General features: G+C 39.9%; 3 protein-coding genes across 3 annotated transcripts; 1 reads left to right on the forward strand and 2 right to left on the reverse strand.

Moving 5' to 3' along the window:
- Positions 1–1,669: 1,669 nt before the first annotated feature.
- Positions 1,670–5,171, reverse strand: shpk (sedoheptulokinase; the record flags this gene model as incomplete). The annotated part of the gene is made up of 7 exons (XM_083910791.1): positions 1,670–2,573; positions 2,833–3,033; positions 3,242–3,417; positions 3,583–3,735; positions 3,860–4,034; positions 4,810–4,948; positions 5,034–5,171. 7 exons carry the CDS (start codon positions 5,169–5,171, stop codon positions 2,179–2,181), a joined length of 1,377 nt encoding a protein of 458 aa, XP_083766917.1. The 3' UTR covers positions 1,670–2,178.
- Positions 5,172–6,033: 862 nt separating this feature from the next.
- On the forward strand, positions 6,034–8,231 carry emc6 (ER membrane protein complex subunit 6). Its single transcript, XM_083909235.1, has 2 exons — positions 6,034–6,197; positions 6,899–8,231. The coding sequence occupies exon 2, from the start codon at positions 6,942–6,944 to the stop codon at positions 7,272–7,274; it is 333 nt and encodes a 110-aa protein (XP_083765361.1). The 5' UTR covers positions 6,034–6,197; positions 6,899–6,941; the 3' UTR covers positions 7,275–8,231.
- Positions 7,702–20,218, reverse strand: p2rx5 (purinergic receptor P2X, ligand-gated ion channel, 5). Its single transcript, XM_083909224.1, has 12 exons — positions 20,078–20,218; positions 18,534–18,684; positions 18,181–18,252; positions 18,021–18,096; positions 17,101–17,185; positions 16,819–16,899; positions 14,287–14,428; positions 11,994–12,127; positions 11,824–11,917; positions 11,662–11,727; positions 10,094–10,182; positions 7,702–9,988 (listed from the first exon to the last, which is right to left on the reverse strand). Exons 1-12 carry the CDS (start codon positions 20,206–20,208, stop codon positions 9,727–9,729), a joined length of 1,383 nt encoding a protein of 460 aa, XP_083765350.1. The 5' UTR covers positions 20,209–20,218; the 3' UTR covers positions 7,702–9,726.
- Between the last annotated feature and the right edge of the window lie 2,740 nt (positions 20,219–22,958).

Consider the following 22,958-nt stretch of genomic DNA (forward strand, 5'->3'; position numbering starts at 1 on the left):
GGAACAAAGGTCTACTGCAGTGTTTCTCAATCCTGGTCCTGGGGACCAACTACTCTGTATATGTTTTAGATGTTTCCTTGCTCCAACACATCCGATTTAAATGAATGGGTCATTGTCAGGCTTTTGAATCGGTTTGAATCAAGTATGTTGGAGCAAGGAAACATCTAACACATGCTGGGCAGTGGGTTCCTAGGACCAGGACTGAGAAACTCTGATATTATACTCCTCTTAAGCAATGTTTCTCAATCCTGGTCCTCATGACCCACTTCCCTGCATGTTCTCTGTTGCAACATATCTGATTGATATGGTCAGCTCATCGACAAGCTCTGCAAAAACCTGGTGACGACCCATTCCTTTGAATAATGAGGACCAGGATTGAGAAAAACACTGCCCATGTCTGCAGGGTATAGTTGCTTTAAAATTCACAAATATTTCGTTTTCCATGCTTTAGAATAAGCTTTTTTAGGTGAGAGGCTGCCAGAGGTCCCTGACACACTCGTTATATCCAAAAATAATGGGAAACCCACTCATTATTGGTACGTTTTGTTCATAAACAAGTTACCAAGTACACATTTTTATCTCCATGACTTGTATCATGCCAATCCCTCTCTATTTTGTCATCAGGAAATGCACTTGTTAAAAATGTCACATTATTTATTCTTTATTCATTAACTCTTTGTGGTTGGATATTCATGTTCCCGAAGTCTTGCTTTATTCTAGTTATGTGTGATTATAGTGTCCATATGTGTGATGTACTTGTGGTGTTTGACCTTTTTCTCTCTCTCTCCGTCTCTACACATTTCCTCATCGTCATCAATCAAGGATACCTGGATGTCTCCTAATTAACTCAGCTTAAGAAGCCTGCTCCTGCTCTCTGCCAGATCATTGTACCGCTCACTGCCATATGTGTCTCCTGCTAATGTTTATCAGACAGCAATTTAAATAAGAAATGTACAAATGTATGTTTTAATGCTGAAGTGAATGATCTCATCACCCAATTTGTCTGTACAATACATGAGTAAGTCAGATAAAAATCTGCTTCATGATGTTGATAATGGACGGACACGGGGCCAAGTACATGTTCATGTTCCACCCAAGAATCCGTCAAATACAAAAAAGCTCTCAGACACCATGACCTGCCGCGATCTACTGTGTAGACTTGAGCTCTTATTAAGCAGCTCCAGACTGCTACCAAGACATTTAAGACGAGAGTGGTGCAGTAAAGAGCAAGAGAATGAGATGGAAAGAAAAACCAACTTAAAGCTGAGAGGAAACACATTTCCCTTAAATTCAATTATCTGTGACAATTCTTGCTGTGGATAGGGATAACCACTGATGCGATACTTCACTATGCACAGTCTAAAAATGTAAATAAAAATCAGCAACAGCATTTTAGCCGTGTCACGATGTGGGCTGTTGACTTCCTTCTGTACAGGAGAAGAATATTTGTGAATTATGTCTTTGTATAATAGCTTGAAACGGCTTTAGGTGGTAAATGCATCAGCACAAAATGTGTAAAAATGACCTTTGTGGGGATCAGGTCACATGCATCTGGGTTGGAGGCCACATGGCCCTTTGCTCAAAGCTAAAAAGGGTTATAAAACTCACAGGTCACTTTGTGACATGTGTCACAAACAATACAAAAGCCAGGTTTCCCCTCCTTGCCCCCTTCTTGTTTTGTTTTAATGTATTTAATTGTCTAATGTGAGCTTTAATGTCTTTTATTTATTGTCCTGTACAGCACTTTGGTCCACTGTGCTTTTTTAAAGTGCTTTACAAGTAAAGTTAGATTGGATTGGATAATGAGAAACACAGAGAGAGTTGTGTGGAACTGCTGGGTTTAATCAGCATTAAGTCAACCCATTTCACATTGGTTTAAATCTAACAGTGATTATTTAAAAGTTAAGCAATAGTTTGAAAGTACAAATTTGTGGCTGCATTGAGCAGCTAAAGTGTTAATCATTAGGTAGATTCTGTACTTTGGTCCAACCTAACAGCACATGTTGAACTGCTCTTGGTTTTTGCACCTTGCACAGGGAAACATTTCATCCTCCCAGATCACAGTTTGTGGCACTATTTAAGTTTGCCCTTTTCTTTCTTTGTCCAAACAGAAATTTGCAAAATCATCAAATCATCGTGTAAAGACAAAGGGATTCTCCTGTCGATTACAACAGTCATTCAAGGTCGATCACAGAGGACCATGGCCACGCCGGCAGCAGAGTCCGCATTCTTTCTGTAAACCACCGGCTGAGGAAACACCTTCTCCACTTCCTGCCTTAGCACCTCATTGCGATCGAGTGCGCTCCCGCTGCCCACGACCCTGCTGACCCCTGCCTGCTGTAGACGCTCCACTGGCAACATTGAGGTAATATTGTCCAGGACTCCGCGACACAGTGCCCGCGTCACATGACCAAGAGAGAGATTAGAGGCGGAGATGTTGGTCACCTGACCGAGGCAGTGAGGGTTGTGTCTTTCTCCCAGAATGGTAGGACTTATCCTCAGATCGCTGGTTTCCTGCTCCAGGGCAGAAGCAATCAGCTTCTCGTATAAGTGTGACTCAGTCAACTCGGCATCTGTGAGGAGGAGGGAAACAGTTGATGCGATTGAGCTGTAAACAAGACATTATTTCACTGTGACCCATTCTCCGTCTTTGGTCAGAACAATTGAATCTTGCTTCAACTTGTTTTGGCCAAGATTATGCTACAGTATAATATTTACCAACTATATTTAAGTTCCCAACCTTCAATTTGTAACCCTACATGTAGCACGTTTTAAATATCAATACCTTTCAGTTTCATGTGCAGATGAAAGGTTAAATACATCTACACGTACCGAGCTCTTTCATCCAGGCCAGAAGCATGTCCACAAAAGTGGCCAGTATGTTCCCTCCGTTGAGCGACGCCGCCACTGCCAGGTAGACGGAGTCAAAGTAGGGAAAGTAGGAAATGGCGGAGTCCGGCTGAGGAGAATCTGGAAGCTTGAAGTCAGCTGGCATGGCAAAGGTCAGCTGTGCGGAGGTGCTTATGTTAAGAACTGGGAATACAGGGATAAGACACAATATAAGAGATTATGAAGTATAAAATGAACAGGAACAAATGTGACATGCAAGTGAGCGATGGCAGGATTACACTTAACCCATCGTACACCTGTACCTAAAAGCAGTATATTAGTTGTAGTAAAATACGAGCACATGATGCATTCCATGCATTAAGTGTGATCCCGACTGGACTTCCTGTTTCACCTGCATCTGTCCGTGCACTCATGCAGGAGTAGACAGAGCACTGAAAGTCTCCCAGGGCGGCCCCTACTGGCGTACCAGCAGGAATGCCATGCCAGTCGAAGCATGTCTGTCCAACCAAGTCACCAGATGGCACACAGTGAGGAAGCAGGGTCAGAGGGAAGCCGGCAGCCTTCAGACTAGAGCATGCACACACGGATGGGCTTGTTATGTCGGTTAAGCAAAAAACAACTCTGTGACACTGTTGAGTACATTTTTCATGCTTTTAGTATCTGACTAAAAAAACTGTTTTTAGCACAGGACTGAAAGTGTTGTTAAATCAGGAGGTTAATCATGTTACAAACATATCTATGTTCCACTGGTTGGTGGTGGTGTTGAAGAAACCCCAGCTGGCTGCGTTCTGAGGCGTCATCACGCAACGGTCCAGACCACACAGCATGGACACCACATAGTCCTGGATGGTACCTGCGACCGTGAAGTCCTCAAGGAACTCAGGCCTATTGAAAAAAAATACTGTCATGATTATTATATGACAAAATGGATGTAATTCAAGGTACTTTTCTGATAATTGTGAAAAATATACTTCCATGTGGGGCTAAATAATTATTTTTTTGTCCTGACCTGTGCTTCATGTACCAGAAGATTGTCGCGCAGCCAAAGCCTGTGGCCACGCTGAGATGCGAGTCCGGTCTCGGAAGAGACGACAGGAAGTCACTGCTGCAGCGTCCATCCTGCCAGGTGATCAACTGACTGGTGTCTCTGGCGGTGAAGAAGTCTCCACTGGACCAGTCACAACCTGTAAGGGGCATTAGTCAACACGATATTAATACTATGACAAGATGGATTCAGGATGCTGTCATATCATGCTATGGCATCACTGTTGTCTTTTCCTGGATTCAAAGGCTTTAATATTGAGTGATTTATTCAAAGACTATGATACTTATTACATACATTAACCCTTTAAGGTACTACTCAACCATTTGGTCGACCACATTTTAAGTCACTATATCTCATTGAAAAATGCATCAAGATGAACTCACTAACACTTATTAATGCGACGTGTTGTGAATGTTGTACTTTATGAATTATGAAAACCAGGTTTATTATGAGCAGACGTCTCGACCGTTTGGTAGAGGCCTGTATCTGAAATACTGTAGCGTCTAATTTAAAAAAAAAATATATATATATATATATATTGATTGTCGTTATTGTTATCATAAGTAGATAAAATACTAAAAAAAGAAAAGAAATTTCCTTTTTTCTTGGTACATACCTTAAAAGGTTAATCATTTAACATAATTCTTCAATTTTAAGCCTGATTATTTGTGATACAGCAGATTTGACCACATATATAGGCAGTTTCACTGTCTCTGACTCAAATTAGTATCCCTTGTTGAACATTAACAAGCTTAAGAAATGCATCAGATATCATTTATAGTAGTTTTTGAGTGTGTTGCAGTCATTATAATGTTATTATTAAGACAGTGTCTCTCACGGTCGTTGTTTCCTACATGTATTAGACGTAGTTTTGAAATGTCACAGCGCGCGCTTTAACTTCCTTCACCACTCACTCTGTGCTTTCCACAGTAAGACTCCGTGCATCTGTCCACACACACCGATGCTGAGGACACGCTGCAGTTTGTCTCTGGGCAGCGAAGCGACGCAGCGATTCAGGGCGTCAATGATCAAACCCGTGTCCTGCTCTTTCGCCTGCGCCACAACAGAAACACACAGAGTTCATATTTCCGAGCTTCAAAGTAATACAGCTGTTAGGGGCGTGAACGCCTCAACTCGCCTTCGTCTCGCTGTTGTCAGTGGTGTCAGAGTCAGTTGTCAAAGCGTGAGTGGCAGCCACCGCTCTGGAGTCACTGTCCAACAAAACGACCTTCACCGACGTGGTTCCCACATCCACACCCAGAATATAAGTCGACATTTTGCAGCAGATTTGTCTGCTTTTGCTCTGCTCAGTTCACGCTGCTATTAGCTGGACGACATCATCACAAGAAGGCAAAGTCGACTCTGCTGCGTTCACGAGCAGAAGGAAATCGAAACTTTATCTTTTAGATGGTTGTCAATGTTGTCGAAAATCCTTTTGAGAGAACAACGTTCATAAACAGAAGGGGCATCCCTCTTCCCGACTTAGTATATACTATTACATTTTGAAATGTTGTAAAAGACCTATGTATATCATCAATTGGTTAATAAATAGTAATAAACTTTTTCTGAGACTATTGCAGTGTCGTAAACAATGGCAAATAATATTAAGGAACTGTGATGAACATACATTCTGTTGTGTTTATTTATTTTAGCTTTTGTTTAAGTACATATTTTATTTTCATTTATAGAAAAATACTTGCCTGTAAATATGCTGTTACAATCAAGCATTTATCTTTGTCTCCTTTTTTGTCTTTGTGTACCTGTTGCACTTGATTAATTTATTTTGTTTCTATTATTACTTTTTTAGTGTTATTCAGTCTTATCTGTACAGTTTCGTATACTGACATTTACCACTGTAATTGTAATGTAATTACCACTATTTTATTTCATTAATAAAGGAGATTTAGCGATTAAAATGTGAGAAATTTGAGAAAAACGCTTTGTTTTAAAACGTTTGTTTCTCTCGTGAAGATGGGCTTTTGAAAACACCTCAGTATGGTGTAACTTAGAACCTCAAGAGAGTGACACGTTAACCTATATAGTTGGGGTTTCCTACGTTTTGACGAACATGGAACGCACCACACTGTTGCGTCCTCTTTGCCCTGCTCCCATAATGCACTGCGGATGAATATGGCCGATTTTTGCTGTGGATTGTCGTCTGAGTGAGAATAAATGTGCTATTTCTTCGCTACACCGGCTGACATCTCCTAAAATCCATCCAGCAGTTTGTGAAGTGTCTCTCACAGATTATGTGTTTGTGACCTTGTTGTGAGAAAGTGACATATCTCCGTGTTTATCTCCCGTAAGTACAGCTGTCATCCCCAGTTTACTGTCGGCGAGTCACCAGCGGAGCTAACGGTGGTAGCAGGCTAGCGTCAGCACTAATGTGCAGTCACATTAATTACCTGCGGCGTTGCAATGTTTGTTTTAGTTTAATAGTCAGGCTACTTTGACACAGTGTTGTTACTGTCTGTTTCTCTCTGTTACGTGAGGCTGCGTTTAAATGTAGCGAAATGTATTCCTTGTGCTCAGCAGCTAAGCTAACACCTACCAATGGACACTGACAGCTTTATTTAGCATATTTTTGTATTGAAATGTTCATCTGATAGTGTAGCAGCGATTGTTTTGACTGGCTATCATTGACTGCAAACTTTGAACAGACTATCTTAGTAGAAATCAGCTTTTGCGATACAGGGAACGCTATTTAAAACAAACGCAGGTATTAATACTATATTTACAATCTATGAAACATTTGACAAGTGATCATGCTTGTCTCTACATCTATTTGAATTAATGTATTTGGGATCCTCGTATTTTTAGGTCCTCTAATATTTGTGATTCAGCATTAACTTCATCTGTTATGTTACATACATTTTATTTACATTATTTTAAACTGCTTATTTTATTATCTATATTATATGTACTGCAAGTGCAATTGTGTCGTAACTGTACGGTAATGACCATTGTTGTACTGACGATCATTCCTGATCTACACTGTTACAGCAGCAACAGCAGAATCTTTCTGTGATCGCAGACCAGAGCCAACATGGCAGGAGTCGTCGCCAAGCGAGAGGGTCCGCATTTCATCAGTGAAGTGGCCGTGAGGGGGAACGCCGCCGTGCTGGACTACTGCCGCACCTCTGTGTCTGCTCTGTCTGGAGCAACAGCTGGCATCCTGGGGCTGACGGGACTCTATGGCTTCATTTTTTATTTCCTCGCCTCATTTCTCCTCTCTCTGCTGCTCATCCTGAAGGCAGGACGGCGGTGGAACAAATGCTTCAAATCACGGAGGCTGCTCTTCACCGGAGGCCTCGTCGGAGGTCTATTTACCTACGTCCTGTTCTGGACTTTCCTTTATGGAATGGTGCATGTATACTAAAATGATTTAACATAACCCTGACTTATTTCTGTCTAATCCTACATGGTTAAAATTGTCTGCCCTGCTGTTTGTAGATAAGGCATTAGTGAAGGTCTGTTGATCTACTGTAGGATATGCAGGATAAACAGTCCCACTTTTCTTCATGCTAATCTGTAACTGTGAACCTACAGAAACCTATAGTTTCTGCTCTATATACAGAATCATCCACTCCACAGGAAAAGCCATGGTTATTAAAATATAGGTTGTTGTGTAACGTATCTAAACAGCTAACACTTTAACACTGTTTTGTTTAACATTTCATGTACAATACTGAGGTCAGATTATAGAATTATAAATGTGATAACTGATTTGAATTAATGCCTCTATACAAGTTGCCTGTATAGATTTATGCAGCATCACTAAATGAAATGAAACATGACAAACGCACTTGTTTCCAACAATAAAGAATATTCAATAAATACAAACAGGAACAGGAGTCCTTGCATTTCAATGTCCATTCACTAACAATCAGCACATCACCAGTGAAGACCGATGTCACGTGACACAGTTATCAGTCGGCTTCATCAGAGAACGAGGTTGCGAAGACGATTGTGTCGCAGCACAACACGACGTCAGATAATCGGCACAAGTCACAATCAACACATCAGGGAACATCTCATGAGCAGTGATTAACAGAATGATCACATCTGTCAAAACACAGTTGCATGCAGCATCCTTTTGACGATTAAGAGATAGACATTTTTACATAGAGTGCATTGAAATAGAACAATTTATTACATCATAATTTCTCCAACACTGACTTTATGGGGTATCTGGTGTAAAATAACTGATTTCCTGTTTTATTTTTCACCTATTTTATTAATCAGATCGTGGGTTTTTTCATTAATTAAAACCAGCTTTCAGATTTTTTAGTGAATGTTTTCTGGTTTCTTCGCTCCATATAATATTAAAACTGAATCATTTTTGAAACCCAGATAATATTTTTCAACATTTCACATTTCAACAGTTGCAGCCCTAATTTTGACTAGTAATTTCCTGCTGTAATTTTAATGACTAGAGTGACAATGGTAAAAACCAAGACCTTTGTAACATACTCCCAATATTGTCCTTAATGGCTTCCATACAAGCCTGTGGGGGGCAGTGTTGTAGTTGTAAATACTAGTATTAGTACTAGTACATATACTGAACAACCAGTTTATTTTGGGGCACAACAAAAGATGACATTGCTAATATTCATCAGGCTCAAATTGAGAAAGAATGGTTCGGGTAGCATGAGTCATCAAGTTCTCTCATCAGTGCAAGATCTAAGCTTCTTGAAGCAGTCCCATGGCAGATGCATCTAAGGTGAATGCAGTCCAACTGAGATTTCAGTTGGTGACTTTTTTGGGGCCAGGGCAGTGTGCATTAACCGTGCAAGCAGGATCCATCCATCCATTTTCTATCGCCACACGAGGCGCAATCTCAGCTGACATAGGGCGATAGGTGGGGTACGCCCTGGACAGATCACCAGTCCATCACAGGGCCACATAGAGACCACTTATTCTCTCACACCTCCAGTCAATTTAGAGTGTTCAATTGACCTAATCCCCAGATCTGCATTGTTTTTGGACTGAGGGAGGAAACCCTCAAACACACAAGTATAACATGCAGACTTCATGCAGAAGGGAACCTTGTTCCGACCTGGTCTCAAGCCCAGGTCTTCTTGCTGCAAAGGCAAGAGTGCAAACCACTACACCAATCGTGTGGCCCTGCAGGAAGGATGTAATGTGTAAATAGATGGATTTTTAAAACTCATCTTAAAACACATTTTTATTCTTCTGCGTTCAACTCAGCATGAGACTCTGCTCTTGTTTTAGTGTTTTATTGTTTAAACATTTTTATTGTTTTATAGTTTTATTGTTTTTTTTATTATTTAAACATTGTTACTGTTTTATAGTTTTATTGTTTTTATTTTGTCTCCTATGTTTTATGTGCCATGTTTTATTTATTGTACTGTTAAGCACTTTGTACCAGCTTTAGCTGCCTAAAGCGCTCTATAAATAAAGTTGAGTTGAGTTGAGTTGATTAACAGTCAAAAAGTCCAAAGTATATTATCTTGGACAATTATTTCTTTGCATTTGAATTGGGATATATTTGGTAGTTCGCCAAAAGACTCACAGTATTTATATGCATATTATCAATTTTGAAAACTCCACTTTAAACCGTTGGTTCCTGGTCTCCACCTGAAATCCACCTTCCTATTTTTGCACCATTTGCACCATGCAGAACACTGACATTTCGTTGACCCACCGAGTTTCCAGTCAAGCCAAGCATCTCCCAAACTTGGCAACATGCCAAGTAGATGAGACGTGGACATTCATCCGAGCTGTTGTTGTTTTTTTTGTTTGTTTTTCTTCACTTTAACCTCCTGCGGCATAAACAGGACCACTGTTATCCTCCTCTGTACACGTGTTTAACTGTTTGGTGAGAAAGTGATATGATGCCTTGGCTCTGCGGTGTGAGGGGTGAGAAGGGAAGAGTATCGCTGTCCTGTGTTGCGTGGAATGGTGGGACCCCGTTTGTCTGCGGTGGGATGAGATCCCTCCACATCTTCACGTTCCTCTGATATTTTCACAGAGTTGCCGACCCCTTTCTCTGCACCTGCTTTCCTGGATCTCTTCTCCCGGTTTCCAGCCTTTCCGTCCTTGTTTTTGGTCCTTTCGCTCTTTTCGCTCCTGGTACATGCAATAAGACAAAGTTGTGTCAGCAAATGTGATATTTACTGACATTATATATTTTTTTAATTATTATTAAAGCATGAATAATGAAATGTGTCATACTTGAAACTGATGATTTCGAATTTCTTCTCTCTGTATAAGGAGCTTGTGTTCATCATGTACAGTAATATCATGTCACATGCAAAGGCTCCCTGAAAGAAGAAAACATGGATGGATTTTCAGTCTTTTTATCACTGATCATCCTCTAATGATGCTGTGATATAACATTTTTCAAACTTAAAGGCGCAGTAAGCAGGATTTGTGGGGGCTTTTTGATCTATCGCAAATTCTTACTTAGCATGGGAGACTTTTGCCGCTTTTCCACTACACGGTCCCGGCGTGCCTCGCACGGTTACTTTGCTTTTCCATTAGCGATAGTACCTGGTACTTTTATTTATTGACTTTGTCAGACTGCTACCCACTGATTTGTCCGACTGTCGTCACAGGAAGAGGCACGAGATCAATTAAAACGACTTAAAAATCCTCGAAACGTGCATTAATCTCCAACATTTAGCAAGGAAATGTCTAAAATCTCAATATTTAACAGAGAAGTCTGATTTAGCAACAGCCCTGCCGAAAGCTGTTGATCGCGAGCGGTGTGCCACATCACAACCGCTGTATTTTGAACAAATATTTTGAATTTACTGATTCTAATGATTCAGTACACTGAAAACATCTGCTTTACGAGTCACTAGTTTGTGTGTGCTGTGTGTAAAACGAGGTCACGGCAGTAGTAGGCGGCACTATGCAGTGAAAAGTGCCATTAGACCAATAAACAGGGCAATTCAGAGAAAGAACACGCACTCCGATTGGCTGTTGTACTGCAACTACTCTGCTTACAGGTTCCTTTTGAATAAAGACTGCAACTCCAGCACCAGTACCAAATGCATATGCTGCAAAGAAACCACAAAAGCTAAGCGAAAGTCCGATAGTAACCACAATAAAACGTATTTTAACTACCTATAGATCAGGGGTTCTCAAAGTTTTGCTACCTGAGGGCCAATTTAGGAACCCAACATTGGACTGAGGGCCGCCAAAGGAAAAAAACCAGAAAGAAATCCCATTTGTAATCATTTTAATGACCAGATTGCAGTTCTACAGTTTAGTGTTAAGTAATATAAGCGTTAATATAATGTCATTTTAGCGTTAATACAATAACGCTTTATAATTTACTAGGTAATTACCCAGTATTTTGGCCATTGTTCTTACCTTCTAATTACAGGTTAATACCAAGTAACACATTTCTGTTACCATATATTTACTGGGTAAATAGCTAGTAATTGGGGGCTGTAGCTACCTGCTTATTACCAGCTTATAACCCAATAATACACTAAAATTCACCATACAGAAACCAGGTAAATACCCAGTATTTTTGTTTACACTTATTGGTCTGTACCCAGTAATGTCCAATAAACATTTAACAAGCTTAGTAGCTCCTGGATTAAAAGTATCAACTGTAATTCATTGTGGGCCGCCAGAAATGTTTCTGTGGGCCGCCATTGGCCCCCGGGCCGCACTTTGAGAACCAATGCTATAGATCATCCATCTTTCTATCAATCCTGCCTACTGCAGCTTTAAGTCGCACCTTTTATCCTCTGAACATGGACATAATATTTCAGTAAATTACTCACTGCACCCAGCAGAGCAAGACCAGAACCTATGGCAATTATTGTGGGAACAATATTGAATTTTCCAGCCTGCAAAACAATAACAAGACATTCACTGCACGTCTATAGTCGGGGAATCATACACTTAACCTGGAAACAAAGTGTTCCGATCACCGCAGTCAGTACCTGGCCATTTATCATGATATCAAAGCGAATTCCGTACACTTTGTACAAAGTGCGATAGGTTTCACCGTTTTGATCCTTGTAGTACCTGGCATATCTGGAGTCACAGAGAAAGACAATTTAAAGAGTAAAGATGAAAATGAGACAGGCGGTGGCGTCTTGAGCGGCCGTACCTGAAGTTGTATCCTGATGTGACTGAGTTGTTCATGTTCATGTCCAAGCGGGTGAAGCTGTACTCTGGGTTACATTGTGAAGAGTCCTTATCCAGGTTACAGTTCCACTCAATGAGGACACCCACAGAGCCACCCTGAAGGAGAGAAATGAAGTGATTTTGTAGGTCTGGATTTATATGGCAGTGTTTTCTTTACTGAACTTTTAATGTGCTTTATATCACTGCATTTAGAAGCAGCTCTGGATTGACAAAGCAGGACATTTGACATTTGGTTCAGATCAGCCAGACAGTTTAATTGTATGTGTTTATATCTTCACAGCTTGAGGAATGAAGGACATTTCTGATCTTTTTTCTGTGATGTGTGTGTTTCTGTAAATATAACAATAATGCTTTTAAATACAGAGGTATATGCTTAATAATGTGAATGTTACTGATACTTTTCTGGGCTTCACAAGCATTCAAAACCAGTACAAGTTGTTTCAAGGACATAAAACATGTGAGACACTGCAGGGCAGCCAGCGTCCCCATAAATGGCCTGTGTTTGTTATGGCACATTAAGAGGAAGCGGCAACAGAAACGGGTGATAAATGTTTCCTTTAAAGTCTAAGTATGAGGTTGCGGAAGAAGAGGTTTGTCTTTCTCCCACTTCGAACAGCATTTTATAATCCTGATCGTTCTCCAAATCTGCTGTTAGAAAGTGATGAGGTGAATGAGGTCAAGTCAAGCTGTGACAAAAGTAGCAACAAGTAGCCCAGCAAACCGAGTAAACAAAGAAAAAAATGTTGTTTTTTTTCCAAAATTAGGATTTTATTTTTTTCAAAATTATACAAATTGTAGTTTCGAAGAAGCCACTGCATGCTTCAAATCACACTATTGTGGGTCTTAAAACCATAATCCTTGTATGTGATTAAGGGTTATTTATTTGATTGCTGTGATTCCTAGTGAGCCTTGCCTTCTGTTGTTTTTTCACAACAAAAGTCACAGAGGAAACGCGTGGCTACTCAGTACCCAGGGTGCATTGCGTCGGTACGTCACATTGCTGGAGGTTCCTCACTGTTGCTGTGCTTCAGCTGTGTGTGTGTGTTCACTGTCGAATGAAGATGGACAATAAAAAACGCATTACATAAAAACTAAATGGCTGTTACAGCACATAACTTTGGCTGTACTTCTAACCAAGACAGAGGCTTCAGTCATGCCGACGTCTCTCACTTGTGTTATGCTAGCGGACGTTATGCTATTAGCATTTACGCTAGTGGACGTCATGCTAGTAGCATTTAAGCTAGCGGACTTTATGCTAACTTGTAAAACTGTATAAACTTTCTCCAGAGTTTATACAAAAACGGTTGGACTATTCGGCGGCCGAAAGAGAGTGGAAGGACATGAGAATAACCAGACACATTGAGGCGAACAGACACAGGAATTACTTCTGAGATGACGACATGATGACAGCAATGAAAATAAAGCACCATGAAGCACCTCTTATTGACCTACCTTTTTATTGGGTGAGTTTTCATTAACGACATTTATCTATGTTAGGGTTAGTGTTCATTCAGAGTCACATACATGGATTAAAAGGGTTTTTTTTCATGCTGGACGCTGTCTTTTAATAATCCACTGTGCGTTTCAGAATGTTATGTGGCTACATTGTTATTAGCTAGCGCAGTATTGTTGTTTTAAAGTGCAAATTGTACGCACAGAAACTTGTGTTCTATCAGATAATCCTATTATATACTGTAACGGAAGCATGTGAGCATCTGTTATAAGTATGTGTATTATTATTAATATAACAAACCAACCTGAGGTGCGTGATTAATGTGTGAATGACAGTTTTGTGTATGAAGTATTGACTGTGATGTTAATGATTTAGCAACTCTGTTGAGGCTAAAATTCTCCCTAAAGCAGATTTTCAGATTTCGACATTTAGACATTGATGGAAAGCTTAGAAATCACACTTTCAGAACATGTCAATAACTCAAAATGTCCCTCAGCCTACTTGTTCCTGGTTTTTCCATGGCTGGTCTCAAATGATATACATAATTTATGGTAATAATTTCTTTTTTAGGTTCAATAGTCAACAAGTGCATTGTTCTCCTATTATTTTGACAATCACATGAAGCCAAAAATAGATTTATTGTGGCTTATCATCTGAAGAAGTGAAATGATTCTGGTGTAGATTGGTGTGGTTGTAATATTGCATTACTGGATCCTATAATATTTATTTTTAATTCATGTTCACCTCCTTTTCACCATTCCGTGAAATCATTAATACAGACACGTTGTTTGACACTTTGTACCTTAGCAGCCATGTCCTGAAAGTCATGTCCAGTCCAGCTGACGATGTCTCCCAGGCGGAAGATAGGACAGTAAGGATGTTTCTCTATGTCGTATGAGCATCTCTTCAGGTAGCGGTCATCTGAAGTTTCAAGGACGTTTGACCTAAGAGGCCAAGATGTGAAAAATGTGTATCAGAAACGGAAATATTTTATTGATCTACTGTTTATCACATTTTTATACTTTTCAATTGGGCAACATGCATCTTTGAGTTTATGTTCTAAATCCATATAAACGCTGTAAGAGAAAAATTGAAGCGAGTGCTGCATTGGGTCACAAATGCCCAGTAAAAACAGTGTGCTCATCAACAAGTAAGAGCAATAGATGACTCAAAAATCAAAGGAATTACTGTCCATATCGTGTAAGTTGCAGTTCAAAAAGAAGTAGGGTCACCCTGACATGTTTAAAGTCGTTCCAGGATGACAGGGCGCTTGTATTTGAAAGCTTTTTTTCCCCCAAACTCTGTTTTCAAGTTAACCAATGTGACAGCATTCAGCTTTGGCTTACAGAACACAGCGATGAATGTTATTTTCTATAACTGGTGATAAAATGGAGGGCGCAGTGATTCAGTACCCAGCGTTTTGACTTATTGATCTGTTGTGTTCATGCTTTCATTTTAGTTTTGATACAAGATATCAGTATGTCATTTAAATGTCAGGCTCTGATTCTAAAACTTTTCATGGGTGACTCTTGGCATTTTCAGGCATATTCCAATGAGTCAAGTCAATTTTATTGATATAGCCCAACATCACAAACACAATTCAACTCGAAGGGCTTGACAGTCTGTAAAGAAAGTGTCTGCAGCTGTGCACCACAGCTTCTTTCATGAATGCCAGGCGATATTATATTTATGTAGTATATATTTATCTTATATTGTGTCTTATGACACAAAGATGGCAGACGCTTAAAGTAGGCGTGGGAATCACAGGGTACCTCACGATGCGATACATGGTCCACAATACCAATAATATCACGATACGATGATCCTGTGATTCAATCATATAGCGATAACGGAAAGTTAAGTTCAGGATTTCTCTCGTGGTGAACATAAGTGCATACACGTAGTTAACATGGTATCGCTGCCATTATACTGCTGTAAACTCCCTCTTCTTCAGTCAGGTATCTGATTCCACCCAATTTTCCCTCATTCATTTGAGCAGTGCCACTGCGAGGAGACATCACAAACATTGTTGTATTGTGCAAGGAAGGATTATGATATAGCACCAGATCGAAATTTTGACCCACCCTTAACCTAAATAGACTAATCATGTGATCAGATGTGACATCAGTACCACAAATACCTATTGGGCAGCCATTCATTCTGCACTTTATGGACTTATATCCCTTAACCCTTTAACATCTAACCCTCAAAATGTCCGTCTGGACATGTGTTTTTTGCTTACTCTAACCATAAAAAGGACAGAAAAATGTGACTATGTGCTTTTGCCCATTTTTCTAGAATAACTTCCAATATCTGGCAGCTATTTACAATTTACTACCTGTTTTATTTGTATGTGTAAATGTGAATCTTTAAAACGCTGTATAACTGCAATTAAGGATGGAAATCTTGGATACGTTACAGTTAGACGAGACAGCTTTTCTCTTGTCATGATGATCAAACTGACTGCACACTGTAATGCTGATAGAAAAATGACACCAACTGTGTTTTGGCAGAGGCAACTCTCAGTTCAACAGAACAAAGCAACTGCCTTCGCTTTGTATCCAAAACAATAAAGACAACAGCGTTCACCGGGTATCTGTTGTGTTTCCCGACACAAAGTATGTTTATTTTGACACAGAAGTCCCTGCAGCCTTCACATTTGTCGTGCTACTGCTGTCACTAAACAGGAAGAGGGACAGGAACGTTGTGTTTTAATGCAGGACCCGAGATGTTAGAGACTTAATTCTCTCAATGTCTTATTTTTGGCTCTTTCGTACTGTTCAGCTCAGCCTTACAAACCCCTCACTCCATTTAACACACACTCTGATTTAACTGTAACCTTAGACGTGCATGATAGACAAAACACTTTGCACCCTCAGAGTGTGAGAAGAGAATTCATGTTTCGTGTAGCACTTATTATATGGGTGGAATTTATATTTCCTGCCAATACCGATTAAGTCAATGCACACCAAGATGAAGGAGGAAACATAAGAGTGTGTACTTCAAATAAGATCATGACTGACTGAATCAAGAGTGACATCTCTCCGGGACAGAAAACAGCAGAGGAGTAGAGAGGGAGAGCAGCACAGCTCCCTGGACTTGCTCTATCTGATCTGACACCTGTCCAAAGCGAGGCCCACTGTCAAGGACATCTCAGATGACTGTTTCACTGTCTCACTGAGTGCATTGCACAGCCCAGTATAAATAGAAGGCTCTCTGAACCCTAAAAATATTTAAAGCAGCCACTGGAACATATATCCCCTTCGTCCTCATGGTGATTTATGTCACGACCCTCTGAATCCACACACACATGACGACAATCAGCACCACTTACTTGGAGAATTCAAACTTTGGGAACCTGATGAAGTTCTTGATGTAGACGGTGAAGTTTTCTGCTTCGCTCAGTAAAGGCTCTCTATGGGGGAAAAAAAAACAAAATAGAGACAGACAGCTGTGTCAGGGGGGGAAAAATTGGAGCTGACAGATTCTATAAGCAATAAATAGAACCCGTGAAATATCATGGTCCCTGCGAGGCGTCACAGTCGCCGTGAATGCAACATCAGCACAGAGTCGCCCCAGTTTTTACGGTTTTCTGAGAGAAAGAAGGGATTCTCACGTGGGCCGTCTGCTGTATTCTACTGGACACCAGGCGTGAATCTCACAGGTCCCGGTGCTGTTTAAACAGACGCCAGTCTTGATTCCTGACAGAGACAGAGAAGATTCTTGGCAAGGTCGAGCTTGAAGAGAGTTTATTTCAAAATAAGACGTAACCGAGTATAGCTGAAACAATGAATCCTCAGCTATTTTGATAATCGATTAATCGGTTTGAAGCGTTTTTATTATTAAAACAAGATTTCCGATTGTTTCAGCTTCTTAAATGTGAATATTTTCCTGGTTTCTTTACTCCATAAAACAAAGAAATCATTAAAACTAAATAATTTTGGTTTGTGGACAAAACAAGACATTCGAGAACATCGTCATTTCCAGGTTTGACAAACACCGATTAATCAATCGATAGTCTGGAAAGTACAAGAAGTAAATATTCTAAAATATGGATAAGCAGTGGTTCTCAATCTTTTGTACCAAGTATCTTGAAGTAACATCATTATCGGCAATGTTAAAATATGTTAAAATTCTCTCTCGTCATCCTCATCTTCCTCACATACTTCAGACACTGGTAAAGGCTTCTCAGTACCGTAATTCCTAAACGGTTGAATAACACTTCGGCCAGATATTGAAAGTCAAAGGTATCTTGAAAAAGGAGCAGAAGCACTCACTCATTGAGCATTTTTTTGACAATTCTGCAGCCATAAAATCAAAATAAATCCAGATGGCCTGATTATCATGATGTCATTAGTGGGTTAAGATGGAGCGAGAGATGAGATCACCTTAATTAATACTTAATTTATTGTAATTTTTGCTATTTGTTTCATTTTCTACAGTAGAAAAAGTATTTCTTATTTTCCTGCAACCGTGGTACACGCACCAGAGTTTGAGAACCATGGTGTTAGAGGATGCTGTTAAATCAAAGCTCACCATGGCCGGCTGTTACAACCTCCCCTTCAACACAGTCATCGTCACTTAGACACCGTCCACTTGGCACCTTGTAACTCTGAAGGATATGAAAATAAACCGTGGTCATGAAATGTGTAAGAATATAATCAACAATTATTTCAATATTAGGGGGATTCCTCACCTCAGCACAGACCCCCAGTCTCTGATTGGGTGTCTCGACATAATTTGTCACGATGAAGAACACCTGCTCGCCCTGCCAAAAAAAAGGTCAAGAAACAAAAAGGTTAAATAAATTACACTTCCTGAGAAGTCCAATAATGTTAAATCTGTTTAGTCAGACGCCGAATCTGATGCTATCCACAACGACAGAACCTCAATAGCCTCGTAATCTCTCTGGACAGGAGCCTAATGAAGGAGTTCTCTGCCATCAATATGCGTTCTCTGCATGTTGGGAATGGATTGTCTTAAAAAACACTGGGGTTCTTCTTTAGGTATATAGATACATATATGGACAGATAGGTAGAGCAGGCTCACGTTTGGGGGTATGACATAGTCCTCGGCGCTCCATAGGTGAAGCCCCGTCTCGGAGCTGTTGGTTAGTGTGACACCTTTGAGCTTGGTGATGACTGAGGTCTGGATGGCTTCTTCTCTCTCCTGGTAGCCTCTCTTCACCACAAACACCCACCTAAGACCAGAATTAGAATCGGGATCATAATACTTCAGAAATTCAAATTGCCACAGTTGCTTCAGCCATCGAAAACTATATATAGAAATCAGTGTAAAGTTCTGAAAATCAAGAACTAGAATGAAAGTATTCTAGTATCTAGTAGAAAGTATTACAATACATTTAAATTATAAAAGTAGAAATATAATATATGAATAATAATAGAAAATTTAAACATTCAAATTATTAAATTGAATTGTGTATCTCAAATGTTGTGGGAATATAATCCAGTATGTACAGGAAGTGAATAAATTGCGGTATGTACAGGATATGTATGATATATGATAAGAATGTGAATACCAAACAAAATGTCCTCCCTTTCCCAAAATGTCTTCTGCCCATATGGTTTATACATTATTTATTTTTTTTGTCCTCACAAAGATAGCTATCCAAGAACACACTCACACTCTAACTGTCGTTAAGTGTGTTCACCAGCATGTGGCAGATGACAGAAGTAATGCTAATGTGTAAATATATCCTGGACTCCATTGCAGGATATGTCATGCAGCTCCTCTGGAACTATAATGACTGTATAACTTTAATTTTGGAACTACTACAGTTTCCACACACTCACACAGACACACACACACAGGTTGTTAACAATAAATCTATGGGCAGTGCCGGTTTAGATCCCGGGATGGGTCAAGGGCTGACAGGGCACCCAATACCCATTGCTCCCCAGGCGCAGATAAGTGATCAAATTCCCTACGACCAATTGCTGTGTGTGCAAAAATAGTCAATTCTAATCTACTTCTATCCTTGTTAGGACTCTGCAATTGCAACCGTTCATTTGTGCAGCCCAACCAAACCTTGTCTAATCTATAATATTAATGTCTAATCTTAACCCAAACACAATTCAGCTTCATTCAGACTGGGTTCTGGTCTTCATGATGTCTACTGGTCCTGGAAAAAAGCTGAAGTGATATAGAAATAAAACCAGAACATGAACATGAGCAGGCCCCCTTTCGTTTTTACAACCACCCCTGCAGCAGCCACTGTGTGTGTCATCTTACATCTTCGCTTTAATAAACACTTGAGGTCAAACTAGCGACTAGTGCTAACCCTCATACTCGCTCAGCCTGTTATGCCACTTCACTGCAAGTCTCTTTACTTATCATATGTGAGAGTGACCTCACACACCGAGGGCTGTGGTAACGTAACCTGCTGTGTTTACACTAGTTTGACACATGAATTCATTCAAAAACAAAACGCAGTTGTTTTTAAATTTCTTCCAAATCGGACAAGCCCGAAAGACGACACACAATAAAGTACTCTTCAACAACCTCGGCTATTTTTAACCTGTGAATCACTCTCTACGTTGTGCCATGTTGGTAACAGTGGACATGCACCTCACCCTATAATGTATCCCAGCACGGCCAGCTGATAGAGTCGGAACAGTATTCCTATTCTCCTGTTCTCTGCGATGACATACTTCTCCGTCTTGTAGTTGAGCAGAGAAAGGAAGAAGATCCCCCAGCCTGCCATTCCTCCTCCTGCACCGTGAACTCAAGTGAGACAGCACGTCCAGGCTCCCAGCTGATATATCCAGCTGGTTCACTTGTCAACCAATTGAGAGAGGCAGTGAAACTGACAAAAGCCAACTGGGAGTCTCTGTAGGAAATGTCCAATTATGATTAGTTTCATGTCAAATGTGTTTTCTCAGCCTCACAAAACTTTGTGATATGTAGACTTAAAGGTACAGTTCGTAAACATTTGGTAACATTTATAGGTGAAGCTGCATATTCCTCACTTCCGGAGGTGGAAAGAAATGAATGACATTTACTCATATTAGTGGAACTGGTTTTTTGTGTTTGTGTGCTTTTTAACCCTTTAAGGTACTACTCAACCATTTGGTCGACCACACTTTAAGTCACTATATCTCATTGAAAAATGAATATCAAGCTGAACTCACTCACACTTAATGTGACTTGTTCTGATTGTTGTACTTTATGAATGATGAAAATCAGGTTTATTATGAACAGACGTCTCAACCGTTTGGAGGCCTGTATCTGAAATACTGTAGGGTCTCATTTATAAAAAAAAAAATAAAAAAAATATTGATTGTCATGATTATCATAAGTCAATAAAATAAAAAATGCAAAGAAATTATTTTTCCTTTTTCTCGGTGCGTACCTATATTGTAACCCATTTAAATCACAATTTTGTATCATGCATCATGACAAAAACATGAAAATTTGATGGTTAAAAAATTAATTCATGCACCGGAAACTTAAAGGGACACTGCGTAGTATTTATGGGTTTATATAACCCAAAATCCACTTTTGTATACATATTATGTGCTCCTCCTTGTCTAGTCGCTGTATAACATTTTTTGTTTCATTTTCGTAGTGTTTCAAAAAGTCATGTAAAATAACATGGTCGCGGGCCGCTGTTGCATTGCCACGACGCCATGTTTCTACGGAAGCCTGTATAGACAAACGCGAGAGAACAAATCGAGCGATGCGACGAGGCTGAGAGCGGATCTTTTTACGCGTTTGGAATGGAGGACCACACGTATTTTACAGCGGATAAAGGAACACCAGTACCTGACCGTACGCCCGCACCACGTAGAAAGACGACGAGGATGACATTTGACTGGCTGAAGATACCGTAGCGCTCAGAGAAGGGAGGGGGTGAGCAGAGGAGCAGTTTTGTTGTTGTAAATTTTAGCCTCTCCTCTAGATGTCACTATAAACTACTTCACCTTTAAATGATGAGGACAGGTGAATGGGCTAATACAGGTTCCTGGGTGACCTTTGACCCACTTTGGCTGATATATTATGTGTTTACATATTTTATTTTGTCAGCACTTTCATTTGTCAATTGTAGCAGTAATGAGCGTTTTGTCTTATTTCCCCCCCTCGTACTTGTAGTTTACATTGGTTGCCATGGTTTCTACTTTGGTTGTTTTGATAAATGTGGTAAATGTCATCTCTCTCCCTGTTAGTGCTACTAGCTGCCTGGAGCCCTTTTTCCCTTCCTTCTCTCCTAAGTATGAGTTGCTAATCATATGTAGGTATATGGTAAAAGGCAACCACATTCATTTTAGTGTACTTGGCTGATGCTAATGTTTTTCTTGATTAGTTGTTACTGTAACCACCTCATTGGGCAGCTGCTGCTTTGTCTGGGTTGAACCTGGATTTTACTTATGTTTCTATTTTGTCAATCCAGTTAATTCAGGGATTTGTTTTGTAAATTAGCGTAATTAAGCTTGTGACCTGCCCTTTCTTATAGTTTTGTTAGGCTCCGAGTTTTCTTTCTTTTCTTTGAGTGTGTGCAGCCCTGCTCATTTGTTGTTTTCCTCCCTCAGTTGCTGTGGTGGTGGTCCTGGTGTCCTGGTGGTGGTATCCTCCCGTCTTGTCTTGCTGTGTCCCTGGGTGTGTGTTTTCTTCACTGAGAGAGTGTCTGACACGTGTGCCTGGTGATTTTGTTGTTTTCCTTTGGTGGATCCCTCCCCTGCACAAGCCTTTATCCATCCACTTTGCCCTCAGCCCTGATTTGTGTTTTTTTTCCCTTTTTTGTTTGTATGAATGAGTTTTATTGATAATTTAGAACCGATGAATGTTTAATAAAAGGTGTATTTTAACTTAGAACCACGTCTCATGCCCAGTAACCACATACCTGTGTGCTCTTATTTCATAGTTATGTACAACAGCTCATAAAGCATAGTCTCCAGTGCAGTTGGCTTTGGAATCTTGTGAAGATGTTGATAAGACAATATGTCTTGAATATGACTTTAATAAGGGCATGGACGAGGTTTGAGAAACACTGTATATCAACATGGTGAGTAGAACTTATGAGCTTCCAGTAGTTGTATACAGGAAACAGGAGAGGAATCCTCTTGTCTACTGGAGGGTGACCTCTAGTGGTTCTATGTCATTCTACACTTCATTAAATTGTGATTGAACCTAGTTATAGGATATAAGAAGATTCAGTTTAAACAAGGCTCTGATTTGACTTAACCAAATGCATCATAATAATTTATTACCTTCCCCAAGAAATAGAGAGGAAAAATTTTACCTAACATGAACCCAAATTTTATAATCTTCTACATACTGAAGAGGCCATATCACCCAGTTTTTCTTTAGTAACCAAATGTGCATATTTGACAGTATTGTGTAAGTTGCTTGTCACTTGTTTTAGTCATAAATTACATTGCATTCAGTAACTCTAGTTCATTCAAGTTTAAACCTTCGAATACTTTCATTAAATGAAAATATTTTATAATATAGCTA

This window comes from Microchirus variegatus, assembly GCF_963457635.1.
Source record: "Microchirus variegatus genome assembly, chromosome: 2".
Classification (NCBI taxonomy): Eukaryota; Metazoa; Chordata; class Actinopteri; order Pleuronectiformes; family Soleidae; genus Microchirus; species Microchirus variegatus.